The sequence below is a fragment of the Geosmithia morbida genome (assembly GCF_012550715.1).
Source record: "Geosmithia morbida isolate 1262 chromosome Unknown scaffold_11, whole genome shotgun sequence".
Lineage (NCBI taxonomy): Eukaryota > Fungi > Ascomycota > Sordariomycetes > Hypocreales > Bionectriaceae > Geosmithia > Geosmithia morbida.
The window spans coordinates 61749-88310 of record NW_023336198.1 but is presented as its reverse complement, the minus strand read 5'-3'; the positions used below and the strand labels follow the sequence as shown (position 1 = coordinate 88310).

The 26562-nt window shown below is 52.9% G+C and overlaps 10 protein-coding genes across 10 annotated transcripts; 4 read left to right on the top strand and 6 right to left on the bottom strand.

Moving 5' to 3' along the window:
* Positions 1 to 300: 300 nt before the first annotated feature.
* GMORB2_1815 (Conserved hypothetical, protein) lies at positions 301 to 764 on the bottom strand (the record flags this gene model as incomplete). The annotated part of the gene is made up of 2 exons (XM_035463796.1): positions 301 to 324; positions 432 to 764. 2 exons carry the CDS (start codon positions 762 to 764, stop codon positions 301 to 303), a joined length of 357 nt encoding a protein of 118 aa, XP_035320060.1.
* A 7913-nt stretch (positions 765 to 8677) lies between these two features.
* Positions 8678 to 9907, top strand: GMORB2_1814 (FBOX protein; the record flags this gene model as incomplete). Its single annotated transcript, XM_035463795.1, has 2 exons — positions 8678 to 9220; positions 9398 to 9907. The coding sequence occupies 2 exons, from the start codon at positions 8678 to 8680 to the stop codon at positions 9905 to 9907; spliced, it is 1053 nt and encodes a 350-aa protein (XP_035320059.1).
* A 362-nt stretch (positions 9908 to 10269) lies between these two features.
* GMORB2_1813 (uncharacterized protein) lies at positions 10270 to 11361 on the bottom strand (the record flags this gene model as incomplete). Its single annotated transcript, XM_035463794.1, has 1 exon — positions 10270 to 11361. The coding sequence occupies one exon, from the start codon at positions 11359 to 11361 to the stop codon at positions 10270 to 10272; it is 1092 nt and encodes a 363-aa protein (XP_035320058.1).
* A 452-nt stretch (positions 11362 to 11813) lies between these two features.
* Positions 11814 to 12778, top strand: GMORB2_1812 (8-oxo-dGTP pyrophosphatase MutT, NUDIX family; the record flags this gene model as incomplete). The annotated part of the gene is made up of 2 exons (XM_035463793.1): positions 11814 to 12013; positions 12082 to 12778. The coding sequence occupies 2 exons, from the start codon at positions 11814 to 11816 to the stop codon at positions 12776 to 12778; spliced, it is 897 nt and encodes a 298-aa protein (XP_035320057.1).
* A 114-nt stretch (positions 12779 to 12892) lies between these two features.
* GMORB2_1811 (T-complex protein 1 subunit eta) lies at positions 12893 to 14572 on the bottom strand (the record flags this gene model as incomplete). The annotated part of the gene is made up of 2 exons (XM_035463792.1): positions 12893 to 13798; positions 13976 to 14572. 2 exons carry the CDS (start codon positions 14570 to 14572, stop codon positions 12893 to 12895), a joined length of 1503 nt encoding a protein of 500 aa, XP_035320056.1.
* Positions 14573 to 15107: 535 nt separating this feature from the next.
* GMORB2_1810 (diacylglycerol diphosphate phosphatase / phosphatidate phosphatase) lies at positions 15108 to 16160 on the top strand (the record flags this gene model as incomplete). Its single annotated transcript, XM_035463791.1, has 3 exons — positions 15108 to 15137; positions 15310 to 15418; positions 15472 to 16160. 3 exons carry the CDS (start codon positions 15108 to 15110, stop codon positions 16158 to 16160), a joined length of 828 nt encoding a protein of 275 aa, XP_035320055.1.
* A 389-nt stretch (positions 16161 to 16549) lies between these two features.
* Positions 16550 to 17562, bottom strand: GMORB2_1809 (20S proteasome subunit alpha 3; the record flags this gene model as incomplete). The annotated part of the gene is made up of 4 exons (XM_035463790.1): positions 16550 to 16677; positions 16746 to 17173; positions 17235 to 17419; positions 17539 to 17562. 4 exons carry the CDS (start codon positions 17560 to 17562, stop codon positions 16550 to 16552), a joined length of 765 nt encoding a protein of 254 aa, XP_035320054.1.
* A 1183-nt stretch (positions 17563 to 18745) lies between these two features.
* On the top strand, positions 18746 to 21479 carry GMORB2_1808 (SPOC domain; the record flags this gene model as incomplete). Its single annotated transcript, XM_035463789.1, has 3 exons — positions 18746 to 18752; positions 18886 to 19481; positions 19554 to 21479. 3 exons carry the CDS (start codon positions 18746 to 18748, stop codon positions 21477 to 21479), a joined length of 2529 nt encoding a protein of 842 aa, XP_035320053.1.
* Positions 21480 to 22447: 968 nt separating this feature from the next.
* On the bottom strand, positions 22448 to 23298 carry GMORB2_1807 (uncharacterized protein; the record flags this gene model as incomplete). The annotated part of the gene is made up of 2 exons (XM_035463788.1): positions 22448 to 22987; positions 23026 to 23298. The coding sequence occupies 2 exons, from the start codon at positions 23296 to 23298 to the stop codon at positions 22448 to 22450; spliced, it is 813 nt and encodes a 270-aa protein (XP_035320052.1).
* A 415-nt stretch (positions 23299 to 23713) lies between these two features.
* On the bottom strand, positions 23714 to 25806 carry GMORB2_1806 (Fungal Zn(2)-Cys(6) binuclear cluster domain; the record flags this gene model as incomplete). Its single annotated transcript, XM_035463787.1, has 2 exons — positions 23714 to 25637; positions 25700 to 25806. 2 exons carry the CDS (start codon positions 25804 to 25806, stop codon positions 23714 to 23716), a joined length of 2031 nt encoding a protein of 676 aa, XP_035320051.1.
* Between the last annotated feature and the right edge of the window lie 756 nt (positions 25807 to 26562).

Here is a 26562-nt window from a genome sequence, read left to right as displayed (position 1 = left end):
AAAATAAAAAGCCACTCCTCACCCCCTCTCCATCTCTTCCTCTCTTCCTCTCGTTCTCGAGAAGCATGGAGAGGGAAAAAGTTGCTGCACAAGCGGGAACGGTCTGCAAGATTTTGAACTCGCTAGTTGCGGACCCCCTTTTTTTCAACTCTTTTGGTCCTCCTTGTTCGCCACCCTCTGATCGGGCGGGTCTCCCCCCTCTTACATCATATCATGGCCGTGGGCGTGATCGTTTGGATGGTATATACTCGTAGTGTTACTGTTCGTTTCGAGTCGTCTCCGGTCAGCCATGGGTAGTGGTTACACGAGGTAGGGGGTGGTTGGCTGGGAGGTGTGTGGTGTTTTATGAAAGAGAGAGAGAGAGAGAGAGAGAGAGAGAGACGGAGACATAAACTGCTTGTTTTCTAGCTCGCTTTCCGTGGCTTGCTTACCTGACCGAGGGATTGTAGCCTCTGGAGATGCTCTTCTTTGCGTTGGTTGATCTGGGCGAGCACTTCATCCATCTCGCCACACGTGCGCTCGACGGTGGCAGGAAGGCTTCCATCGCGCTGCCATCGCTCGACGTTGCGGAACATCTTGTCATAGCGGCGCTGCTTCTTCTCAATCTCGAGGCAAAGCTTGCACATTCCCGGCTCCTCCCTCGTCTCGTAGACGAGCTTGAGTCCGCACGTCTCGCCCATACGGTATTCCTTGTTGCATTGCTGACGGAAGTGGCCCCAGCGCCAGTAGCCACATGCCCATCGAGTCTGCTCAAAGTAACACATTGCTTCTTCCCTCCTGTTCTTCTCTTCTTTCCTTCTTGACTCTCTTCTTTTCTCCTTTCTTCCTCTTGTCCCCTTGCTATTTCTTTCTCCGTCTCTCCTTGATTTCTCTCTGGTCTTTGACGTTGTCCTCCAATCTCTCTCCTAGGTGTATATGTATATATACCAAGGTGGAGAGATAGCCGTGAATAAACTGACGTTCGACTTTGTCTGTGTATAAAATCCTCAGCAACTCGTGCAGACAGCTGCACGACACACGCACACACGCAGGCAGCACACAGCTCGCACACCACCACGAAGCGGTTACCGCCGCCTTGCCCCTTTTGAGCAAGGGCTCTTATTCTGAAGAACAGGGGGTGGGGGAAGGTCTTACCTGGGCGTTCCTCTTTGATCTAGTCCCAGCCACTTGGGTAGGCTCTTCTTGTTTCGATTTGCTTTCTAGAAGACTGGTAAACGGTTGGTTGGAGTCGTGGAATTAGCTGATCCGGTCCCTCGGGTTCGTGTCTTTGGTTTGTTTGGTCTTTCTTGGCCGGCAGTTGCAATTGATCTTTCTTGACCATCACCCAGAGTGTTCTTCTCGTGTCTTCGCCTTTTAACTTCAGGTGACCAACAACCCCTTGACTAGAGAGATAGATAAAGGGGAGTTCACGGATTCAAAAGCCGGGGAAGGACTTCACCTTTATGTTGATTACAACCCCCCTCCGTCGCTTCCTCGTATTGGACCAAGGCGACAACCCAACTTATATCTCTGCCCGATGGACAAGCAGACGAAGCTTCTTGTCCTTTTTTAGAGTATGCGCGTGCATGTACGTGCAATGTGTGTGTATGTGTATGTATGTGTGTGTATGTGTGTGTGTGTGTGTGTATTGTGTATGCGTCTGTGTGTACACGCGTATGGGTGCGGTTTAGATCTCCGCCTTACCGTTGATCCTGTCTCAACAGGCCATCACCACACATCGAGACGCCCCCTCCTTCCCCCCTATCTAGTGGGACTTTGTTGATTTGGTCTGTGCTGGCACAACAAGGGGCGTATGTATGTTCTTCGAGAACCAACGGCCTTGCGTCCATTTCCTCTTGTTGCTTGTATGTGTCCTTCCCCAATGTGGCTTCGTCCTAGATACGTGGATTGGGCATACTTACCTCTCTTTCTGTCTCTCTCTCCCTCTATCTCAATGTGTGCCTGTTCCTCTTCTCTCTGAACACACCACAATATGAAGGATAAACACCCAAGAACCGAAAAGAATACAAACACGCGACATACGCATTACACATACAACATACGTATACACACGTCTAACACACAAAGAAACACGCCCCCTCCCTCTCTTCCCATGCGGCCCGGCCCCGTTCCTGGCCTATTATGTTCAGGACTCGCTTGGTTCTTGCAGTATGTATCTCTTTTTTCTTCCCTTCAAGTCCCTGCAGCCCATATATGACGCTGTCGCTATATGTCTGTTCCAAAACCATACTATTGTTTTTTCTTCTTCGACTTGACACTACAGATTCCTGTTTTTTCGACTGTGCTTTTTGTATTTTTTTTCTTTTCCTCCTCTCCATTTCTCCTCTTTTCCCCTTCTTACTATATGCAGCTGGTGCGTCAAATGATAATAACCCTCGAGTATTTAGTATTTACTCTCACCACAAACCGTCGAAGTACAAGGGTGAGCAGCAACAACAGCATAGACAACTCCCTTTTTAGGAATATTGCTTGTTGTACAACGAGTTGTGCCCCCCCTGTTGTGCTGCAAGCATTCTAGGGTTTCACGCCCAAGGTGTGATTGGGCATTGAATCACACACATGTCACGAAGGTCAAGTGGTGTTGTCCTTGTTTTAGCCCATTATATTATTATTTGGTCCTCTTTTATTTGTTTTGCTCAGGTTTTGCCTAAACCGTGGCCTGGCCATCTGCAATCTGCCCGCTGTGGACCTATGGGTGTGAAAGAGGTGAGGGGGAGGGTGAGGGGGAAGATGGAGGGGTGAAGAGACGTATCGAGAGTTGTCTAGAAAAAATTATAAGATAAAATAAAACAAAACACGATGGAATAAGAGACCCGCCTCTCCTCGCTACCTCTTCCTCCTCCTACTCAGCCACGACTTCCGAGCCACTTCGCCGTTTAGCATAATGGGCCTCCTTGAGCTGCGGCCGCTGTGGAGTTAGTCTCTTGGTGGTTCGTCCCGATGACCGACAAGTGTCAGGGATAGACGGGGACAGATCGTTGGGGCCCTTTTTTTCCGTCTCCCCAAGAAGATTTTGTCCTTTTTTTTTTTGCTCTTTTTTTCACACTCTGGAGGGGGGGGGGGCAAAGCAAAAGCCATTCTCGGTATACACAAGGTATATGATTCGTCTATTGCCTCTTGGCCAGTCTTGACGATTCGCCGAGGCCCATCGCCGAGACCACCTCCGTCTCACGCCGAAAGGTACATATTGACTGTGACGAGTTTTCCCTTTATAACCAACTGTCTCATATAATTGTTTAGTATCTCAATAAAAAGTATAAAACGAAAAAAAAGGGGGGATTGATTCACCGTATATTCTTGCGGAAACTACATCGGGCTTTTCTCTCGTAGATATGTATTTAGTGTACATGTACACGCATTGTGTAGTGTGAGAGCGTCCCTAACTGTGCTGGCTTACATCGTGGCCCCTGAATGAATGTTGTAGCTCTTTCACATCTTCGTCTGCTTCAAGAACTATTATGCTATGCGTGACAGTATCAACCTATGAGTAACCACTTTCTACTGCCTCGTGCGTTGAACTCTCTTGGTCCACAAGACATTCGCGGGCTTAGGTGAACATTTGAGTATAGCTATGTGCGTAGGCGCCGGGAGAGGACGACATCATGTCTGCCTGGTTCCTCAGAAATCGTACATGGGATATAACCATACCCCTCCCTCCCTTCTGTAAAGGGTCATTGAGCGAACTGTGCATCGTGTGACAGAGGAGACGATGGGAGGCCGAGAGAGAAGGACGGAAGGAGGCCCAGTCATCCAGGGGGTGGGACGCACAGGCCGAGAGACACACAGGCGCGGTACAGATACATGACTCTAATAGGACAGCACTGCATCGCCATTGGACTGATTCCCCCCTACAAGTCCGGGTATACAAAAGCTGGAAAACATGGAGAGAAGACGACGTGGCAGGACTTGTCTGGTCGGCAAGGAGTATTGGTTATACGGACGCCTCAAGGAACTTGACTTCGCTTCTCGACCAGTCGGGGAAGGAGCAACGTGCTTTAAACAGACGAGCTTTTGGGCACACATGAATCCTCGCACCGACGACAAGACATGTGAGGTGATTCACATGAGGGTTGGGCAAACGTGCATCTTCTCGGAGAGAGAGACGCAGAGAGGGAGACGCGGGAGACGGGGACGGAGAACAGAAGCACAGGAAGGGGAGGTGGCTTTTGCGACTTATTCTGTTCTGAGTTAGCACTTGCCATATTTAAAACCCAAGGAAGGCAGAAAGAGGTGAAGAACAATGCCAAATGCTGATGTCATGCTCCTTTCTCGCCTTGTTGCCCCATTCCGTCACTCCTTCCTCCCCCTCTCTTTCCCTCGAGTGATACAGAACAAAGTGGAAACATGCAGAACCTCCTCCATCTTCTTCTCCTCCCATGATACTGATTCGTGACTATACACACACGCACGCACACGCACACGCACACGCACATGAATTCAGGCTTCAACACTCTCCATCTCTGCGTGTGTATGTCTATCTCTCTCTCTCATCACCCTTTCACCCCACGCCTGGCGGACATCGGCTACGTCGACCGTGGCTCGAATACATACCAAGAAGTGATAACAGCATGGGTCGCATAATATTACCCTCCCTGTTAATCCTTTTTGACACGGTACCAGCATGGGTCTGAAGGCCTTGTCGGGACGTCTTTCTTCATTTCAACCGTTTGACACGTCGGCATACCAGGAAACTCACCTCTACACTGTGTCAAGGACGTTTTATTATTTTTTTCTCTCCTCCCATTCCTTTTTCACTATTTCATCCAACATTCTGCTTTCGGGGGTTCGTTTGGTGCTGACGTGCTTGGGTCGCACTGGGTATTTGGACGGGTCACTATCGTTTTGTGTGTGCCTGTCCCTCGTTTTTTCTTCCTCCTTTTGTATCCCGCAATGCTGACATCAATTAGCCACGACAGGATACCACAAATATCGTTTTCACCATGTTCAATGAATTCTCGTCATCGAGTACCTCTATTTTTTTTATCTTTCCTTCTTTCCACTTCATCTCTGCCCCTTTTTCTGCTAAGAGCGATCAAGAACCAACTCGTGGCTCGCCCAGGCCAATTGGCTCAAACAAGGCCACACACACACACACACACACACACACACACACCCTGGGCCCTGGCATCCTTGTCGTGCGGTTAGGGCCGCTCCTTTATTAGCTGGAAATGGGGCCATCCGCAACGGCCCGGCCCGTTCTTTTTATATTATTTTTATTTTTCTTCCTTTTTGATTTGTAGGGGTAACACACCTTGGACATATCCTGAGCCACCGAGGGATTCACAATTCGCGTTACACAGAAACTCAATATGTGCGCCCCCCATTTCTCCCAGTGGCTCTGAAACAAATCAACACCTTGACAACGGACAGTTGGTAAAGGGGCGGTGTGGAGAAGGGGTGATTGCCCAAAAGATCACCACCAGGGGAAGAAAAAGAAAACAAGGCGGCTAGAGGATCACCAGTTGATGCATTCTGGAGCAGGAAGGAATGGTACGAAGACGGGTACATGACGAAAAGAAGATGCGAGATCTCGCAAATCCTTGTTGTTCATGTCCGTCATTGGGCTGGAATGCTCCCTTTTCTTTGCGCCTCCACCCCCACCAAACTCGGTGCCCCCCGCCTCACGTTTTGGCTCGCCCAACCACACTACCGTTTTGGGTAGTTCATGCAGATGCATCTCTGCAAGGCACGCCCGTTCCCCGTGAAAGAGGCAGAGATATTCAGACTGAAGCTAGTACCCTGGGAACTCTCCGGGGTACTATGCGTACGCATCATGTATGTACAGCAATGCAGGGGAGGGGGTGTGTTGGGCCAGCTGTCAGTTTGTTAAGCCATGTCACGGCGAACCACGCGGTGTGCTGCCCGAACTACTAGCTCGGGTTCGTTTCTTGACCGAACACAATGTTCATTGGTATTTCCGGTTGATGGATGTTGTCAAAATTTCCTGTTACACAGCAATTGGCTAATCATGGTCATGATACAGGAAGCTGTCAGCCAGACATTTGGTCTCGATTCAATTCACATTTTGTTTGCCTAAACTTCCTGGTGCGGAACATCGAAGTTCATTATGGCCAAGGACGAAAACTGCTGGCATGGTTTGCGGCACTATACAGGAGAAGCCTGCAAAGAATAAAAAGAGAAGTGAGCTAGCCAACAGGCGCAAGACACAGCATACAGCGGGCATGAATAGCCGGGTCCAGGACTGACCCAGCTACAGACAGTTTGTTGATGCCCAATGCGAATGTCCTATCTTGAAAAGAAGTCGGCTATAATTCACCAATTCACCAACAAAGTTGTCTCTTGTATGTATACAGATACACCGATACACCGAAGAGATGACACGGAGGGGGCAAACGAGGCACGCCAAGAGGTGAGCTGGCGTGAGCTGGCGTGAGCTGGCGTAAGCTTTGCCATCTCATACATGCATCCATGTCCGGGGTCACGGTGCTGCAGGATGCCGCGCCGCATCTTGTCACGGACATGAGGGGCGGGGGTCTCAAAGTATGTGTTGGATCTGCACGGCGAACTGTGTTGTACATTCTTCGGCATCATCAGTACCCCGACGCTCTCCCCCACGTCAGAACGAGGTTGCGTGCGGAGTGTCGGGTGTACACCGTATGCGAATGCAGAGATGACTGGAGCCAGCTGCCGAAGGATTCGTGTCTTCAGCCTCGCAGGTCTGGTACGGCAGGTTGGTTTTCTTAGCAGGTAGTACATGGTCGCATACATACATGTACGAGAATGTATACATGGAGAAAGCCCTCACACAGGAGGGACTATTGAATGGGAGTCTGTAAGATATACATACGCCTGGCGTCAGCGTCAGTGCCCGACGCCACTAATAATATAAAAGTAAGTGTATATAAGGATCATTCATGGGAGAAGGGGAAAGGGGGAGAAACAGGGGGGGGGAGGGGTGGAAATGCATTGCCCATCAACCTGTTGGTTGTGAGGCGCATGAGCGGTCCCTGGCATTGTTGAGGATCAGAGGGGTCAACGAACTGCTGCAGTCTGCAGATGTGCCCGTTTTTGGTAGGCCACCATAGGTGAGTGATTCAGAGTAGTATTACCTCATACGGAGAAGTATATATTACTACATCCAGCAGTAGTCGACGCATGGAATGGGGGTGCACTCGGTATGGGTGTCATGTTGTTCTGGCTCACAAACCCATGTATCCAGCCCTGCCACCTGCATAGCAAGGCTGCCCAACCAGGCTGCCCAAACGAAAGGGGTAGATCTGTCTTGTGCGTGGAGTTCTCATGATGCAAGGACAGAGTGAGATGGATCAGAGTGACATGCAGATGGATATTTGCGAAGGTACGGGTTTGAGCTAAACAGAAAAAGGGGTCTGACGTGGCAGCCTCGCTGAAGGGGTGAGTTGAAGTGGAGGAGTTAAAAGAGTAGTGACGAATAATCAGTGTGGATGGCCGGGTCTAGCAAAACGCGGCCGGCTAGAAGAAGATGGGTGTGTGGAAATCGGTCGCGGAATGGTGATGTATACTCGTACTCAATAGTATTACTAATAATACCTACCTAGTAGTACTACTAATGATAAAAAATGCAAGATGGAACAGAGACATTACTTGTAGGCATATTGGTCTAGTATGGAGAGCGTGGAGTGGCATGATGGTGATGATGGTAACGAGATCATGATGGATTTCCTCGTGAAGTACCAGCCAAGGGAGGTGCAAGTGCTGCGCCTTCCGGTCTGTAAACTGGCAATTGGCAGTTGCACCCCGCCAAACCTGTCCACTGAGCAATGAGCATATGCCGGTGAAATGCTTGAATGCCTACCTACCTTCCTCCCCTCCCCCCCTCCCCTCCAAACCGCCAGCCACTCAGAATCCGGCCTGCTGACGACGTCTCGTGTCCAATGGCCCTCTCGCTTGGGACACCTCGCCTTTGGTGGGAGAATCATTCATCACCATCTCATGGCATCCCATATCACATCGAGAGAATCTAATACTCTTTCATCACCTCACTTGATCACTTTATGGTCCATCTGCATTAGCATTCGTCATTCTTGTATTTCCATCATCTTCTTTAGCCTGCAGCCAACAACATCGCCTCATCTTATCGTGTCCTTATTGATTCTCCCTGCCCTTATCCCATCCACCGAAGCCTCTCCATTTTTCTGTCAATCAGTCAAGTCAACCGATAATCGTTTCCGTCTGCCCATGACGAATGTGGCCTTCCCCGCTGCGACCTCTGTCACGCGCCCGCGACGGATTACACTAACAATAATAGCACAAGTTTTGCTATTATTCTGAACTCGGAACATACAGTCAACAAACGCCCCTTGGCGCCTCAAGCTTTCTAGGTCACGGTTACACTCAACGCGACCTTTTGTCTTGGATCGCGGGCCTTGAGGCGGAAAATCAACACGACGTATTACACTGTAACACGAGCATACCGACAACAGGATAGACAACATTTTTTATCTGCCACCGCACCTCGACTTTGTCACGCATTTCCATTTCTGTCTCCTCGGATAACGGTGCTGGCATTTGCACAAGACGACGCATTCATTACCATCCTTGTACTTTCAGCTAATCCCTGCGCACCCCCAAGGCTGCCACAACGATACCTGCCCCGTTTCGCTTCCATCTGCTGTCTAGTAGTCTACAGAGTAACCTGCTCGTACGACTTTTTTTTGGCCATTCACACTCAAAATCAATGGACTGTCTCGCCAAGGACAACCCTGCTGCCACCTCATACGAGGACCAGCGCATCGCGCATCAACAAGGGCCTTTCCTAGTATCCGACAGTGACAGCCGTAGCCCCTCACCACCATCTTCTCCTACTCGGAGGCAACAACCACAGCATTCCACCAAGTCCCCACTATATCATCCTAGTATAGGCATCGGACATGATGGGCATGATGACGACGACAACGACCATGACAACAATAGCAGCACCAGCAGCAACAGCGGGTTCATGCCATCCATGATCCCCTTGAACTCCCGTCACACCAGTGGTGGCCTGGCCGCATATGCGGTCACTGATGCCCGAACCGCCGCTTCAATCGGAGATGATGAGGCGGTCGGAAGCAACGATGACGCTGCAGCTTTCCTCTCACTCTCACTCTCACGCCGACCGTCCAGCACGATGATGAACACTCATCGAGGAGATCCGCCTGCCCTGGATGCTCTTCCCAATGAGATACTGTTTCACATATTACGCTTCCTCGACGTGAATGATGTACTATCAACTTCCAGGGTAAGTCTTGTACACGCGGAGACAGACAAGAGACATGAGGGAAGATGTGTGTAACACACAGAAAGAAAGATATACACACAGAGAGAGGCATACGAAGGAAGAGAAATAACCATATGAAGATATATAAATGAAGAGAAAGGAGAGATGCAAACGCAAGGCACAGACTAACAAACTCAGACTAGTCAGCATCTCCGGATCGTCTCCCTTGCCCCCCTCCTCCACATATATCGTCTTCGCCGTGTGCGCGAGGTGCTCCCCCCTCTTCTCTGGAGTCCTGAGCGCCCCAGTCTCGGCAACCTCATATCGAGGTCCATTTTTATGACGAATACGTCTGTCGTCTCACGACAGCTGGCCCGCTCTCTCGTCTCCATCCGCCTGTCGCGCCGCTTGGCAGCCCGTCCTTCGGCCGAAGCCCTCGTCGAGCGAGCTGTTCTGCCCAAGGAGTGCGTTCCTGGCATGGCCCCCGTGCATGTCTCCCCATCTATACTGCAGCGTGGGAGGACCATTGAGCGTGAGCGCATCAAAGACGGCCTGCGGCGCTGGGTAGAGGCCAAGTGGCGTAACGAAGTCCAGGAGCGCGAGAAGCGCCAGAGGAGGTGGGAGGAGAGTCGTGGCATCGGCAGGGTGTGGCGGCTCAGACGCTTCTGGGAGAGGATTAGCAGGGGAGAGGACCTAGCCGTGAGGTAGTAGCGACAGGCGGCAGCCTGTGCGAGCCTCTCGCTCCGTTTCCTGTCTTCAGCTTTTCTCGCCACCTTCTTTTGCTTTGCCCTCTTGTTCTCTTTTCCCTTGGTTTGTCTCCTCTCAGCATGCAATTTCCCCTTTGTGCACATTTGTTTTCTCTCATATCCACGCAGCGAAGCCCTATTCCACCATGGTACCGTATGAATAACTTGTTGCTTTTTGTTTCCCCTCTTTCCCCTTTTTTGTTCTCGAACCGATCGCTTCGGCATCCGCAATATAGTGCACAATGCATTTGTTTCAAACACATCATTTGGTTCTTAGCATATGCTTGTTCCTTGTCTTATCCCTGTCGATATCCTTCAAACATGTCACCGTGCCGCAGCAGCGCGAAATCTAAACCCATCCCAGTCATCTTCATCCGACTCGTCAGACTCGTCATCATCTCCTTCCGCCACCACTGCCACACTGTTACCCTTGCCATTTGGTTCTTTCTGTCCCTTAGCTACTGCTGCAGCAGCAGCCTTAGTCTCTTCCCCGCCCACCTCGTGGCTGTGACTCGTAGCTCTCTGCCGCAGAGCATCCCTCTTCTCCTTGAGACGTAGCACCTTGGCCTCGAGGTCACGCATCTCGTCCATCTCGTCTTCTAGCGCACGCTTGGCATCCTCTCTTTCATCCTGTAGCTCTGTATCCGGCTTTGACGGGCGCTGATGACCTTCGCCCCCTTGGTCACCCGCTTCCTTTTGCCTGGCTAACTCCTCGGCCGTTATGGCTGCTCCCGAGATGGTAGCCTCGTCGTAGTTGTTATTTGTGGTATCTGCGGCGGCAATCTCGGCCTCGAAGGCTGCCCACTCGTCTTCGTCTACGCTGATGGCGGCGGCACCATTGATGGGGGGCGCAGTAACATCAGCAATGGCAGACTGTGTCTTATTGTCGGTCGTGCGAGAGGGTATGGCAGTCGTTGTAGATGAAGAAGCGGATGAGTCGCGCGGTGTGGCCGGTCGAGAGGGAATTTGAAGCTCTATTCCCTGCGAGGGCGTCTGGGAGAGTCGACGGCGCGCGGCTGCCGATGGGGGTGTTTGTGAGCTGCCTTCGGGCCTGATGCGTTTTCTTTTGTGATCCTGGTCTGTCTGACTGTCGCCATCCTCATCACCTCGCCCATAACTGTCATTTCTATCGGCCATCTCCTGGTCCTCCTCGTGCTTGCGCTTGTTTACCGTTGAAGGAACAGCAGCAGGAGCAGCAGCAGTGGTAAGGTTAGGACTGGGCCTGACAGCTGCGGAGGCGACCTGCCGTTTCTTGTGAGCCTCACTGGAGATATGTGACTCCCATAGTGATTCTGACTTGATGGGTTCGCGGCAGAGGGTGCACAGGAGCTTGCCCGTGTCAGAGTAGGCGGCGTTAGGGTGAGTTACTCGACGGGCAGCACGTTGCTGACGGAGGAGGGATCGGGCATCGGACATGTTTATTTTCTCTCTGGGCGTTCTGTCTTTTATCCCGGGTATCTTGTACCTCCTTTTCCAGAAGAAGGGGAATGGGTGGTTCAGAGATGGATATTTTGAAGGAGAGCAGGGGATGGATAAAGGAGGAAATGATGGCTGTCAATTGCTTCGCCAAATCTCACCCGCCCGTTCTTAGTCGCGTTGAGCTGAAGCTGGGGCAACTGACGACACAATAAGTGGGTCTACGTCATAAAGACCCCGGCTGTACGACCGCCGCAGATAAGGGTCTGATAGTCTGATAAAAAACGATTAGAATGCATGATAAGATAACAATGTTGCTATACATGTACCGTCGATCATGCTCAACATGATGAATTCATGAGCTCTTTGTATTTCTCTATTCAAAACGCATATTACAGCAAATAATTCCGGTAATAAAAGGGGCAGTGAATCGGCCCTCTCATAATGGGAAAATGCCACCCAGAATCCTAGTCACGTTCATGCGCAGGGCATGCGTGAACCCTCCCCTTGGACGAGCCTTGGCCAGCACAGACGCCAGCCGAGGAGCCATGAGAAAACGCTCCGTGGTGGGAAGCTTCCTATTCCGACGACTCGATGACGGGACGCCGCATGTAGCTCTATTCAGGCGCAGCGCCAACGTGAATACATACCAGTATGTGTTTGAGAACCGAGCAGAAAGGCCAAAAAAAGATGGAAAGCTTAAATGAGAGAGAATTAAAGACACAAATACGCCGCCGTATCAGGAGGCATTGAAGCCGAGGACGCCACCCCTCTGGACGCTGCACTCCGTGAAATCAACGAAGAGACGCGCCTTACTGCTAATTCAGTTGAGTACCTGTGCAGTGGTGTGCCGTGGTCCTTCTTCGACGAGTCGCTCAACTACCAGTGGAGCGTGTACCCTTTTGCGTTCTCGTGGCCGGTCGAGGCCGAGGCGCGGGAAGAGCTGACCCTGGGTCCCGAACATGAAGGGTACGCTTGGTTCAAACCGAACGAGCTGAAGGAGGAGGACCTTTCGGGCGGTATACTCGATAGTTTGCGTCGCGTATGGCCCACGGGTGATTTGGCCGATATCGATGTGCTGGGGCGGTACTGTCTTGGCGAGGGGGCGACGGATGCCCGGCGGGATGCAGACGCTGCGTTTGACGTCTTCAGAGAGACGGTCGGAAATCTCAATGCCGAATCCGAGGGGTGGTGGACACACGTCCGTCTTGCGGCATGGCACGTCTGGAACTACAGTGATGAGAGTATCCGTGCTACCCTGCTGGGTCGTCTCGTGAATGGTCTGAAGAAGATCGAGGGCCTTCCAAGGGAACCGGCACTGCAGCAACGGGTCGTCAGCGTGCTGGGGGACGTTGGAGGAGGGGCGTCGACGCAAGATGCTGAGACCATATTTGCTGGTCTTTGGGAAAAGATATAGGCTTCAACGATGGAATAATTACATAGCACCGCAGATTGATACTCTCCAGTCATACACAAGACAACATATATATTCAATTAAACAAGAATGCACCTCGTTTGTTTCAGTTAGACACTACTGCAAAGGCTTGTCGTTCACAAAGTGGCTCCGCAGACCATCCTTGCCAACTCTCATGGCCATTTCCAATTCCCTCTCCCCCTCGCGTAGTCGGGCCTTGCTCCTCGCTATGTCCCTCTCGTGCTGTCTCTTTGCCTCATCGGCAGCCCTGCTGCGCTCCTCAAGGGCTTTTTCTCTGCGTTGGCGCTTCTTGCGCTCCTCTTCAGCGGCCTGGGCATTGTCCAGATCCTCGGGTGGTGGCGGCAGGCTCTGCACGTAGGCCTCGACGAGGGGGTCTCGCGCAGCGGGCTCGAGGGCGGCGTACCGTGCGTCGACGAGCAGCTGCGTGGGCAGACCTTTGGCCAAAGAGCGATTATTGAGGACATGAAGAGGTTGGGCCTTGAGGAGAGCCGTGAGGTCGGCTTTCCGTGTGGTTAGCGGCAGCTTGAGACGGCTGACGAGATCACGGTAGGCTTTTTCGCGATCCTTGTCCGACAGGTTGTGATCCTTCATGGGTGGCTCGCGCTTGTACTTGCGGCGGAACTCAGGCCAGTATAGCTTGGGTGAGGCCTTTTCACCCAGGAAGGCCATGTACGCCACGCGTGGGTCCTTCTTCTCCTGCCGCGCGCGCTCCTCCTTCAGCGCTGCGATGCGCTCCCGGCACCATTCGTCCCAGCAATCGCGGCGCGCCTTGGTCGTCGTCAGGGCCGTGTACCGCGCATCCTCGACCACCTTTCCTTCCTCCATGAGTTTCTCCCACGGGCTGTACGGGCTCACGCCAAAGTCTTCGAGCATGTCCTTGAAGAGCAGCTTGGCGTCCTCTTCTGAGAAGGCTACTCCCGACGCGCCCTCGGGCCACTCATCCATGTGGCCGTCGTCGTAATCGCCCGGCTCCAGGCCGTAGTCTTCGCCCATGGCCTGCAACTGCATCGCAATGTCATCTTCCGTAAACTCGACCGGTCCGCCCACACCTTCCTCCTTCTCTTCTTCTTCCTCTTCTTCTTCTTCCACTTCCTCCTCTTGTTCAGCTCCGTCCTCCCGGTCGTTTGTCTTTCGCCGTTTTGAGGAATGCTCAGCATTTGCACCCTCATCATCCGTCACCTCGACTTCTTCGTATTCTGAATCGTCGCCCTTGTCATTTTCTCCCTCGCCTGCATCGTTTTTCTTCTCGGGCGCCTCGTCAAAAACCTTGCCGCGTATCCTCGCCTTGTCCAGCTCGAGAATGCCGGGCATCAGTTTCTCCGGTATGCGCCAGTAGCTCGTCTTCTTGGCGGGATCGTGGACAAATCGTCGCGAGTACTTTGTATAGACTATTATCCACGGCTCAAAGCCCGGGATAGCCTCCTTGCGCACAGGCTTGTCCACGGGTTGGGGCCTGGGTCGCCCTCCATCCATGCCCCCTCGGCCGCGGCCGCGCTGGTGCCCGCCGCCCCTGGGCTGCGACGATCCTTGGTTATTGAACTGTGCAAGGTATGCATTTGCCACTTTGGGGTCGGAAAGCGATGGGAAGTTTCCATAGGTCGGGTAGCCCGGCAAAGCCTGGTGCTGGGCCTTGACGGGCGCTGCTGCCGGTCGTTTGTACGTCGATTCCTTGGTTGCCGCGTTATAGTAGTATGTGTGGCCGGTGGGTGCCTTATGCTCTGTCCAGCCTGGCGCCAGAGGCGGAAGAGACGTCGGTGTATATGTGCTTTTGAGCATCACGAGCAGTCGTGCAGCAGCGCAAGCTGATGGGATGATGAGAAGGAAAAAGATTATTACAGTACAAAATAATGAAAGCTTAAGACGTCAAAATGTCATGCTCCTGAGAATCTAGCTACCCTAGATCTTTTTCCAATTCATGAGCGCACTTCACCAGCTCTAAAAATATCAAGTGGATAAGAACCTTTGAAGTTTGAGAAAAAGGAATTCTTTGGAATTGAAGTTAACATTTATTTAATTGGGTTGATTAAAATCTCTTAGGAGACTCAAAGAACGTTCTCTTTTTTTACCGAGAATGTTGACGGATATAATTGGAGACTGGAGTGAACAGGACTAGACGCGGCTACCCCGGTTTCCTTCGCAACTCCGCTTCACACATAAATAGATCTTTACCGAATCCTTTAACCGCGCATCGCATCTTGCTGTCCTCATCTTCTCATGGGACAACAACATCTCACCAATTGATAAGAGCCGATTCTCATTACAGGTTAAGGATATGACACCTCGTTCCAACGGAAACTCATCGTCCACCAGTATGTCCCTGGTCGGACGACTTTGGAAGGTTGTTTGAAACCTCACGCGACAACATCCATGGGCTCATATGCTGACTTCAGTGCAGACAACGCATCTGCCCGACTACACGGGGCTCGTTTTCATCGTAGTTGGATGGGTTTTGGTGCGTATACTAACCAGTCGACCTAACCAGTTGACCAAATTTCAATTCGACACAGCCGCAGCTAACGCAAGTTAAGACGATATCTTTTGTCACGCCGTTCCACCGGTACTTCTTCATTAACGATACGGCTATCTCGTACCCCTTTGCCGAGCACGAGCGCGTGCCCGTTTGTAGGTCATCCTCCTATTTTGAAGACAAGGGGAAATTTAAGTAACATTCTCAGTCATGAACATTGTCTACGCCTTCTTCATCCCCATCGGCTTCCTGGTTGCCGTCAACATCGCCTGGGGATCTAGCGGCCTCAAACATGAGGCCACGTACCTCCCTCTCGCCATCTCCGTCACCCTGACTGCTTTCCTGACGGACATCATTAAGAACGCTGTTGGTCGTCCCCGTCCCGACTTGCTGGCCCGTTGCAACCCAGCAGGTGACCTCCCCATTGGCTCACCGCTCGACATCTCTGCCTGCACCACCCCCCACGACAGCCACAGGCTTCAGGATGGCTGGCGCTCCTTCCCCTCGGGCCACTCGTCCTTCTCCTTTGCTGGTCTGGGATTTACCTCTCTCTACCTGGCTGGTCAGCTAGGCGTCTTCCGTCCCGGCGCTCGCGATCTAGGCCGTGCCCTGTTCTGCTTCATCCCTCTCGTTGGCGCCATGCTCATCGCCATCTCTCGCTGCGCGGATTACCGCCACGATGTGTACGATGTGTGCTTTGGCTCTGCCCTCGGATACGCTGTCGCCTACTGGAGCTACCGTCGCCACTGGCCCCGTCTGTCCAGCCAGCGCAGCCATGAGCCTTACCCGCCCCCCGGAAAAGAGTTCATCGAGGACGAAGATACGGTCAGATGGCAACGTGTCCGCGATGAGGAGGAGCCTTACCCCCATGTAGGAAACGAACTGGATATCATATAGCGTGTTGACGGATGATGAGTGACTGACTTGAAGTGGGTGTAGGATTAAACATGAGGCGTGGGAATTTCCTTGTATTTCACAGAGCGAGGACTTGTTTCTTTGTTGGCAACTCGCCGCCACTTTGAAACAAAGAGCAAGGTATTTGTTGGATGTGCATATAACACGATATGATGGGTCTCTTTGTCAGGTTTGCCTTCTTCTGCCATCCGTGATTCTATAGTTACATAAATGGTTGTCGTATTCTGGCACGCACGTCACCTCGGTGTTGCATAGTATGCTCCCTTTGAAGCTTTTTTTTTTTTTTTTTTTTTTTTTTGCCATTGTGTCTTTTTGTTTTGTTTGTACAAGGACGGTTGGGTCCCTTGTTTTCTCTCTTCGTATCTAATATATTATTTGTCCTCGCTGTCTTCGGCCTTGGCCAGATCGTTCTCCTTCAACAAGTCGTCAATCTGGTCTGCACTCCATAGCTTGTGATAAATCTTGCCGTCTTCGGTCTGGCCCACAGTAGCGAATTCGACTGTACGTCTTGTTAGTATCTTATCCCTATTCGTCTCAACTTCATTTTATATGCAGAACATAACATACTCTTCTCACTGCTCAGCTTTGTCGAGTCCATCGTCCTGCTCAGGACCTTGACGGCCATGGAGCACGCCTCATCAAGGGTGCAGTCCTCCTTGTAGTCCTGCTTAAGCAGACTCTGGGCGCTGGCATTGTTGGCGCCGGCGCTGGTGGCCTTCCAGCCACCATAGTTGCCTGAAGGGTTGCTGAGGTAGAGCTGGAACTGCCTCCTAGGGTCCCATCCGGCGTAAATGAAAGAAACACCAAACGGACGGAGACCTCCGTGCTGGGTGTATCCCTGCTTCAAGTCACACAGTCTCCGGACGAGCTGCTCGCAGGGAATGTCTTCGTTGTAGGTAAGGAGGTACCGCTGTGCGGCTTGGCGAGCGTAGTTGATGAGGATGTTGGCATCGGCCGTCATGCCGGCGACGGCGCAGATCATATTGCTAAGCGACCTCTTGCGTCAGCGGTGTGGACTTCAGATAAGGAGTTGTATATTTTGAGCTCAATACATACTCATTGAGAATGTACAGTTTCTCGGCCGATGTATCCTGCTCTAGAAGCTTCGACGTCACCTTACGTTCGGCGGCTAGGACGATGCCATCCTTGGCCAGGATGCCGATGGCGGTACCGGCGTGCGAGATGGCTTCGAGCGCGTACTCGACCTGGTAGAGACGGCCTTCAGGCGAAAAGATGGTTGTCTGAGGTTCATTTCACAACAACTTGTCAGCGTGCCTCTCCTCCAAGATAAACTGGTAGACGGGAGAGGGAGAAGGCCAGCTCTGGTGGCGGTGATTGGCTTGGTGGGGGGCGGACGAACTCGGGAATCGTAACGGCGAGACATGATGGCGAGGGCGGCAAGTAGTCGGAAGCTCGCTTGCTTTCAGGAAGAGCCGAGGGAGAGAAAGAGAGGGAGAAAGTGGAAATGAATGAATTGAGTACGGGTCTCTCGTAATGTATCACCGTCGTTGGTGGTGGTGGATGATTGATGGAGGGGTGGGTTTGATACTTGAAGCTGTGATTGATGGGAGCTTCCCTGCTCCTCCTCTAGGCACGACCGCCGCGTATGGCTCTTTGGGCGCCAGGCCCAGTAGATGGCCCAGCTAGCAGCCACAGCAAGCGCTGCCGCGTCCCACCAAAGCAAAAGCGCTGAGGTCATCTGCTCTATTTAGCCGATGACTAACCGACAATGTGGCTGACGTAACTCCCCCTCATGTGGCGGGTGAGTTTTTTCTATGAACATCAGTCACATAGAAGCTTGGACCACCTCACGTAACCAGCCCTTTTGCTCTTTCTATCATTCCCCATTCCACGCCGCACTTTTTGCTGATTCTTTGCTCCTCCATCGCCACAAGACGCCGTTTATCATCGCACTCTCTTTCCACGGATTCTGTCGCGCGTCGTAGCTACGAATAGAACTATCCATCCGTGCGCGCGCAATTCCCGTTGGAGTGCTGACCAGCCTGCTTTTTTTCGTTAAGCGCCCTACATTCAAGCAAGTTTTCTGACAAACACGCCACACACAGAATCCGCACGGCCACGACAGTCAGTACATACATTTAACGCCACCAGCCCTCATCACTCGACAGCTTCAGGAGTCCATTGCGCCGCCACACCTCTCACGATATTTTTCGCGACCGCGTCTTGTTGGGACCTGTTGCGGACAAAGCCATCATACCACTGTGCTCTAACTCAACCAGCAGGAGACGGAATAGGCATTTCTGGAGAACACGTGCTGTGACTAGTCTTGCTTGTGACTGTTTTCTTTCTTCTGAATTTCCACCTTTGCCGTAAAGAACAACGACTATTTGAATCTTCGAGGTTCCCCTTCTCGTACCTCTTGTACACACAAAGTAGAAACAAGCAAGCGAGTATCGCGAGGTGTTACGCGCGCGCAAAGAGGAAGAAAACAGCAGGAGAGACGCGCTCCACTCCCCCTCCATTCCCTGCGCAATCACGGTGATAGCGTGTGCCAACCACCACCACTCAATCTGCCTATTCGGCGGGCGAAGAAGAAGAACACCACGATGTCGGGTAAGCAAAGAACACCAATATCAACACGCCTTCTTTCCTTGAACTGGCTGAGGCGCGATTACGCGCAAGAGGCCAACCGTTTCTGGAGAGGAGCGCGACATGCGCAAAGCAGTGCTAACCAAAGCATCAACAGCCGAACCCGAGCCACGCCGCTCTGTCAGAGCCACAAAGGGACAGCACACAAAGGCATTTGACGAAGTTGCCCCCGGCCCGATGAAGCGAAGACAGACCAAGAAGAGCAAGAAGGCTCAAGAGCAGGAGACCGAGGCCGAGGACGAGCAAGAAGAGGTGATTCGCTGCGTCTGCGGCGCCACTGAGCAGGACGAGGACTCTGGCGGCGCCTGGATTTCGTGCGAGACCTGCTACGCCTGGCAGCACAATGTGTGTGTCGGTGTGAGTTCGTACGAGGACGAGATACCCGACTATTACTGGTGCGAACGCTGCCGCCCTCAAGACCACACTGAGCTCCTCGAGGGCATCGCCAAGGGCGAGAAACCATGGGAGGCACGGCGCAAGGCCTTCGAAGAGAGAAAGGGACGACGGGGAGGCCGCAGACCAAAGGGCGGTCGTAGGAGCGATACCAAGGATGATGCCGAGAGGGAGAGGGATAGTCGGTTAAAGACTAAGGCTTCTCCCACCCCAGACTCGGCCAAGGACACCAAGGATGCAGGCGGCAGCGCTAAGGGCAAGCGCAAGAATCGCGAGGATTCCCACGACACGGATGGCAAGGTAAGTTGGAATCGCACAACCCCAGTCGAGGCCCAATCGACCGCTTGCTAAATTTTTTTTGAGCGACAGCAGTCTTCCAAGGCGAGACGTGTGTCGGCCTCGCCCGCGTCGCCCAAACCCAAGTATGTGCCACCCAAGGACCTTGAGCCAGCCATCAAAGAGCTACCGCCAACACGGAACGGCCCGGCAAAGGCACTGAAAAAATCTATCGTTCACGTCATGACTTCCATGGCAAAGGATGGTGGCATCGAGGTTCCCGAGGGATCGAGCATCGATGTCATGGCTGAGACGTCGGCTCTGCAGATTGAACGCGCCGTCTTCGATACGCACCCTATGTCCAAGGGCCAGAAGGAGTATAGCCAGCAGATAAAGTCGTTGACTTTCAACCTGAAGAACAACCCAGAATTGATGCACGGCCTCATGGACGGGGCCCACACCCCCACGACGCTGGCTGTCATGACATCAGACCAGCTGGCATCGTCTGAGATGCAGCGTCAGACGGCCGAGATGAGGGCCAAGGCCGAGAAGGCGTCCATTCTCTATCAACAGGAGACGTCCGGACCGCGTGTAAGGCGGACTCACAAAGGTGAGGAGGTGGTTGAGGAGGACGGCCTCATCACCAACGACAAGGACGACGCACCACAACCGTCGTTGGCACGTCGATCGGTATCGAGTGCTGCCACAGGAAGGGACCAGGGATCAAATATCAAGCACGAGTCGGGTGGTGATTCGACCGACCAAGTCGAGCTGCCAGAGCCGGAACCCTCCCATAATGAGGCAGCGCAGCAGCAAGGCTCCCCTAGCCAGGCCAACTTCGACATCAACAAGGTCTTTTCCAGCGTACGCTCCCCCTCAACATCAAAGCCTCGTCGGCCGTCTGTGCTGACGGGGCCGGCCGGTGGTCCTGGAGAAGATGCCGACGTGGACCGTATGCTGCAGGACGAAGACGACTCACCCCCTTACTCGCCAACCGATGAGGCGCAGGACCCAGGTGTTGTGTGGCGTGGGTCGCTGGCTATGAGCTCCATTGCCGACTTCCAAGCCCGGGCCAAGCACGTCGGAGGTGCTAATTTTGCGTCGATTGGCCCGTGGTCCAAGTTGATCCCGCCCCGGCTGGCAGTGGCCGGCCGCATCCCCCAGCAGAGCGCCATAGAGTACCTCTGCGGATTGCGGTATAGCCCCCTGACGGACGTTGTTGTCGTCAATCTGGAACCGACGAGCTCCTCGTCGCAGTCCGAGTTCAAGGCCATCATCGACTACTTTGTCAGCAAGAAGCGGTACGGCGTCGTGGGCGACAAGGTAGCTGGTAACGTGAGGGACACTTACCTCGTGCCTGTGCCACCGGGCGAGGACAACCACCCAGAGTTCATGCTCAACCTCATGGACAATCACATCCCCAAGAGCCGGACTGAGCCCATGCTCCTGGCGGTTTTTGTCTACCGCAACGACCCGTCACAGGTCAAGGCCATCACACCTACGACGCCGGCTACCAGTGCTGGAGGCACACCCACCCCGGCGCCCAAGACGACGGTCGAGAGGAGCAATTCGATTCCTGGACCGACATTTTCACCAGCCACCCCCCAGGCGCCACCCTTGGTTGCTGCTCCTGCTCCTGCCATGACAGCTCTCCAATCTACCACACCCGTACCTATCCCTCAGCCTCCTCACGCACGCTCTCAACAACCTCAAGCCGCCGCCGCCGCTGCTGCAGCACTTCCTCAGCAGGCTCAGCCTCAGCAGGCTCAGCAGCATCAGCCACAACCTCCGGTCGACGAGGCTCAAAGGCAGCAGGCCTTCCGGAATGGACACGCAATGGCTAACGAAGTTCTGGGCCCAGAGCTCATGGCGTCGCCTACTGTGCACTTCCTGCTCCCGCAGGCATGGCAAATGTCGCGGAAGGAGTGGGAGGTGATTCGGGACATTTATACGAGAGAACCTGCCTCGAGGGGGGATTTGCAATTCCTTGGACGGCTACTGGAAAAGGAGGGCAAGGCTTGATTCATTGTCATCCCCCCCTACTGTTTTTTGTATTTCGTTACGGTATGAGCTACTGGTAGCAATAGGTCTTTTGTAAGGGACACAAAAAGCTTAGGATGTCGCAGTAAACAAAAAGATGTGCCAGTGGAGGATATCCATTGTTCATCAAGCGTATGACGAAGGGCATCACGATGCTCTCTTCTTGGTACTCTTTTTGACCGCTATCTCCTCAGCTGAACATGCCTAATTCGAGGGCCATGTATAAGCCTATCTTGCTTGTCGAAGATACAGCAAATTCTGCTAGTTAGTGTTATGCAGAATTCCAATTTTATGCACCACGCCCCCTTGCTATAATCAGATCTACAACGTGAGGCTCGTATTATGCCACCCCTGTATGCGTCTGCTGTTTCGCCATGACGGGTGAAGGAACCTCGACTTCTATCTTTCGTCACTGACCGCCTGTCCGGTCTCTTCTCTCTTCCATCATCGCCAATATTCAAATCCACACGAAGCCGCCCGATAAAGGAAAAAGTACGAATCATCTCAAGACTTTCAACACCGACTTGCCATAATCAACCATGGGTCAAGACCCGATTTCCATTATCAAGCCTACGCCTTGCATCGACTGTGGGGACTGCTCCTGCTGCTGCGTGCCTATTCCATGCATCGTCATGTAAACGACTTTAGGGGGATTTTAAAGGATGAAAAGGGGTCATGTTAGGAATTGGAAATGGAAGCCCTTCATGTCAGAGTTCTATTGTTATGTTACATAGTGGTATTGGATACATGAAATTGGCATCAGGGAACCAGAATTGTATCATCACTCAAGGCCCGATATAATCCTGCTTGCTAGTGTAGCTATAGTGCTGCTCACTGGACCATTTCTGTGGTCTGTTCTATGTTCGTTCATCGAGGATTCGGGGATATGTCTCGGTTGTCATGACAGGGAGTATACGAGTCGCCCTAGTTGCAGCTGGAGCTTCACCATCCTAGGCGAGCAGTCCATCAGCAGTGATCCACAGCTCAGAATCCCTATTGCTCTGTGCCGTGTCCCAATCAGGCTCCTTGTCTTTGACATTGTGCTCGTTGCCGGCAAACACATCGTCAGGCACAGACGGCACCGTCAGGCTCCCCAGACCCTCGAGCACCCTGCGCGCCTTGTCGACCTGGGACCGCACCGCCACCGTCTCGCTCCGAACCTTGTCCAAGTGGTCCTGCATCATCTCGGCCGCTGACTCGCGCGCTTGGTGCGGCCTGTACTCGTTGAGCGTGTGGTGCATGTTGATGAGGAGGGTGCGCAGGTCGTCCACCTTGGCTGCCGAGTCGGCTGGGCGGGTGGCCAACGTACCCGTCAGCTCGAGGAAATTGACTAGCAGGGACTTGGCTAGGCGCTTCAGCTCCAGTGCTGCATCGTAGTGTGTCCCATCGCCTTCTTCAGCTTCGTCCTTGTCTTTGTTCGCTCGCGAGGGATGTGTCGGTGCTAGGTTGTGGATGCCCTGGTCTTCGAGAGTGGGCAATTTATCTTCGAGCTAGATGTAAGAAATGGAGTTAGCATGAAGATGCTTACTTCAATGGAAAAGGGTTTATCGCATACAGTGTAATGATCTCCAAATACCCTCCATCGCCTGTCTGCTGGCTCCGCGGGCGGTTGCAGTCTTGTCAACTCCTCGGGCACGCCCCCGGGCACCCGCTCCGGCGCCTTCGCACCTCCATGCTCGCTGCTATACTCCCGCCTCAGATCCTCGATTCGCGACAGATTCTCTTGTGTGAAGTCCTTCCAGAACGGTGGGGGGTTTGGGAACGTCGATGCTAGAGAGAGCGGTTCCTGCTGATCGGCCATTATGTACCTGCCCCGCGTGCGCGCCTTCGCCTGGGCTCGCGATCACTTCATAGGGGGAGGGAAAGTGTATCGACAAATTGTATCTTGACCGTCGAAGTGTCGTAGACCACCAGGCTCTATATCATGCGTGTTGTGAGTGAAGAGTATTCAAGTGCCCAGCTGAGGGACTCGGAAGACAATGACATGCGCCGGGAAAACAACGGGCTCCTTCCCCACGGCACTGCCCACTATTACTAAGAATTGGAGTAATGGCTAATACCATCAATCATCAACATTCGTACTCCTACTCTCTCTCTTTCTCCGTCATATTTCGATAATAAGTGCACTCTTTGAATAACTTATACAATAATTAACTATACTTGGTTAATCAGCATATATCTGCTCCTCGGACGATTAATCCGCCACAGCTTGTAGCTCACAGCTCAAAACCCGACTCCATCCACGACAGCACCTCGTTTCGCAGTGCGGTCTCGCCATCTAACCCCATCAAACCCTCATCGGCAAGGGAAAATCCATGCCACGACGATTCCAGATCTATGTAGCTCTCTATAGACTGTTCGGTATCCATCGTATCATCGCCTCCTTGAATATTGACGACCAGAGCCTGCAGCTCCCTGAGCGCCGTGGCACATGAACTCCCGTATGTGTTGCCAGCCTGGGCCTCGCGGTCAAACAGTCCCATGGCAAACTCAATCTCGTATGCGGTTTGATTGCCATCATAATCATCATCGTCCCTGATGAGCTTACAAAGGATGAAGCACAACGCGCTACCGAAAACGAAGCGCAGAGCCGATCGAAGCAGACGTCGCGGTTCAAGGAGTGTGGCCGCGTGGCGGGCCAGGCGCATGTTGTGAAGCGCGGCAGAAATGCAAGAGCTTTTCTGGGAGGAAGAAAGCAGTCCTGATGGCCCATCCGATGCGATTGAAACCTTGGCAGATGCTAAGAGCCAAGGGCGATAACAGAGAACTGTCAGGTGGTTGACAAGCATGTGGAGGTTACAAGTGGCTGGGTCTCCGCTGACGCCTTCGGCCGAGAGTTGAAGCGATGCCGGAAGGGTGGACTGCCACTGTTCAAGAAGCGACACAGACTCTTCCCGAGAAAATGAGGAGCCCTCTGTCATGTTGCGTACGGGGACAACACCGTACAGGTTTGACGTGATGTGGTCTGAAATGCGCGAGAGTTCCACGTGAGCGCGCAGGCCAGCAGACGACGGCATAGAGTCAACATCCATAGGCAGCGAGAGCACAATAGACTCCTCGGGGATTATGGGGGGCCGTCCAAGGAGACAGCTCAACTCGCGGTCGAGGATATACAAGGTCCAAAATATCCGTTTCCCTCGCTCATCAACATGACCCCTGTGCGCGCCCAGACTAAGGGCGGTGCGTGCTGATATACTGACATATAGCGACGACGCTTCCGGTCTATCTGACTGCAGCAGGTAATACGCCATGAGGTTGAGGACCGAGACGGCACCGATGGATGAGTGCGAGGCATCTAGAGGATTGCCCAGAAGGGGGACGGCGCGGGCGAAGAAGGGCTCGCTACGGTCTGGTGTCAGACCAGATGCGGTGATGCGACAGGCGACAGCCAGAACAACCTGGTAAAAGGCCAGGCGGCGCGTGCTGCGAATGTCGGCCTCGAGATCACCCTTAGAGGAGGGCAGAGAAGGCAGGGCGTGAAGAACACCCCACCAGTAGATACCGCCACTTTTCAAGGCCCGTTCGGCCGGCCCGTCCTGGATGAAGGTGCTCACTATGGAGAGCATGTATCGCATTGTCTCCGGGGCCGGAAGCCAAAGTGGATCTCCATCTGGTCGGGGCAAAGGCCTGATGTCGGAGCCCTGGAGGTAGCCCATGGTGGATGGCAGCGTGCTGGCGACATCGGCAGGGAGGCAGCTTCGAAGAAAGGCCCTGAGATGGTCCACGAGTGCCCCGTCACTTGACTCTCCCTGGAATCGGGCGGGACCAGAGACATGTCCAAGAAGGTGGCTCTCGGTGGCGAGCGACGTTGACAGGTCTGCCTCCGCTGTCGGTGAGGCCTCTCCCCTTTCCAGACTCAACGTCGATGCCTTGGGTTGCTGTGATAAAGGAGATGCGACAAGCGGCATGGAGATGTTGTGACTGGCCAATAACTCCTGGCGTTTCTCTGGGTCGGGAATGACATCCTGCAACAGCTTCTCGAAGGCGTTCACACGACGGCGTAGATCCTGGAGCTCATCACGGGCCACAGCGACCTTGGGCGATGAAGAAGGATACACGCATTCGCGGGAGTTAGTCGTGCATTGTCGACATGGCCGGTCTCCTGAACATTTTATGCGTCGACCATTGCAATTGTTGCATCTGCAATCGAGTATAAGCCATGTGAACAAAGTGTTCCGGGTGTTGTTGCTTTCGTCACTTACGCCGTGGCCACACGTTTGCGATCCTCAGGTGCTACCTTGTGTCGTCGAGGATTGACAGGAAGCCGCTGGGACTGAGATTGGGACTTGTCACTCTTGTCCGACTGCATTGCAATGGCACTGCTCCGTCTCTATGGCGTTGGGATTGACGCCTTTTGCTGCCGGCCTGAGTTGCATCGTGCGATTGGTGATGAGGGAGAGCTTAAAGTAAATAATCGCATCTCCATACCAGTTGGTTTGCGCGTAACTGGCAGCCTTGTCGTGGTTTATGGTGAAGCCAATTGCAAGTGTGGCATGGCATCTCATCATTCATCCGTGCCTAGATTCTATCCTGATATCGGCGGGCTCTTCGGTCACGGCCAGTGAGAGGCGGAGATGACGTTTGACTAGATGAAAATATTCAGTATAGCTGACTATTGACTTAAAAAAAGACGTTGCCTAGACGTGACAATCCTCATGTCATGATGTAGGCAGCATTCTAAGGGTGTTTATTATGTAAGAGAGCTTGTTTCGATACACGATAGCTTAGTGTCATTAAGAAACATGAAAATGGTAATGGTAGCCCTATAGCAGAGATGACATGCATTGAACGAAAAGAGATATAAGCGACATAGCAAGGCAACAACAAATCAACTTTTGCATCGTTCGTGTCTGCCTTGATGTCAGAAAAGTCAGAACCGATGGAAGGTTGCCTTGTTTCATAGGGTAGGAACGGTGGAGCCTAGAGTCGTCATCGCCTTGGGCGGAGCGTCTCGGACTTTTTAAAAGGTGCCTAGGGCGGTTCTAGGGCTAAGGCTCCAGGGACCAGGGCAGGTGCAGACTTTAGTGAACTTTCGTTCTTCCCTGGATTCCCTCCCAGTCCTTCG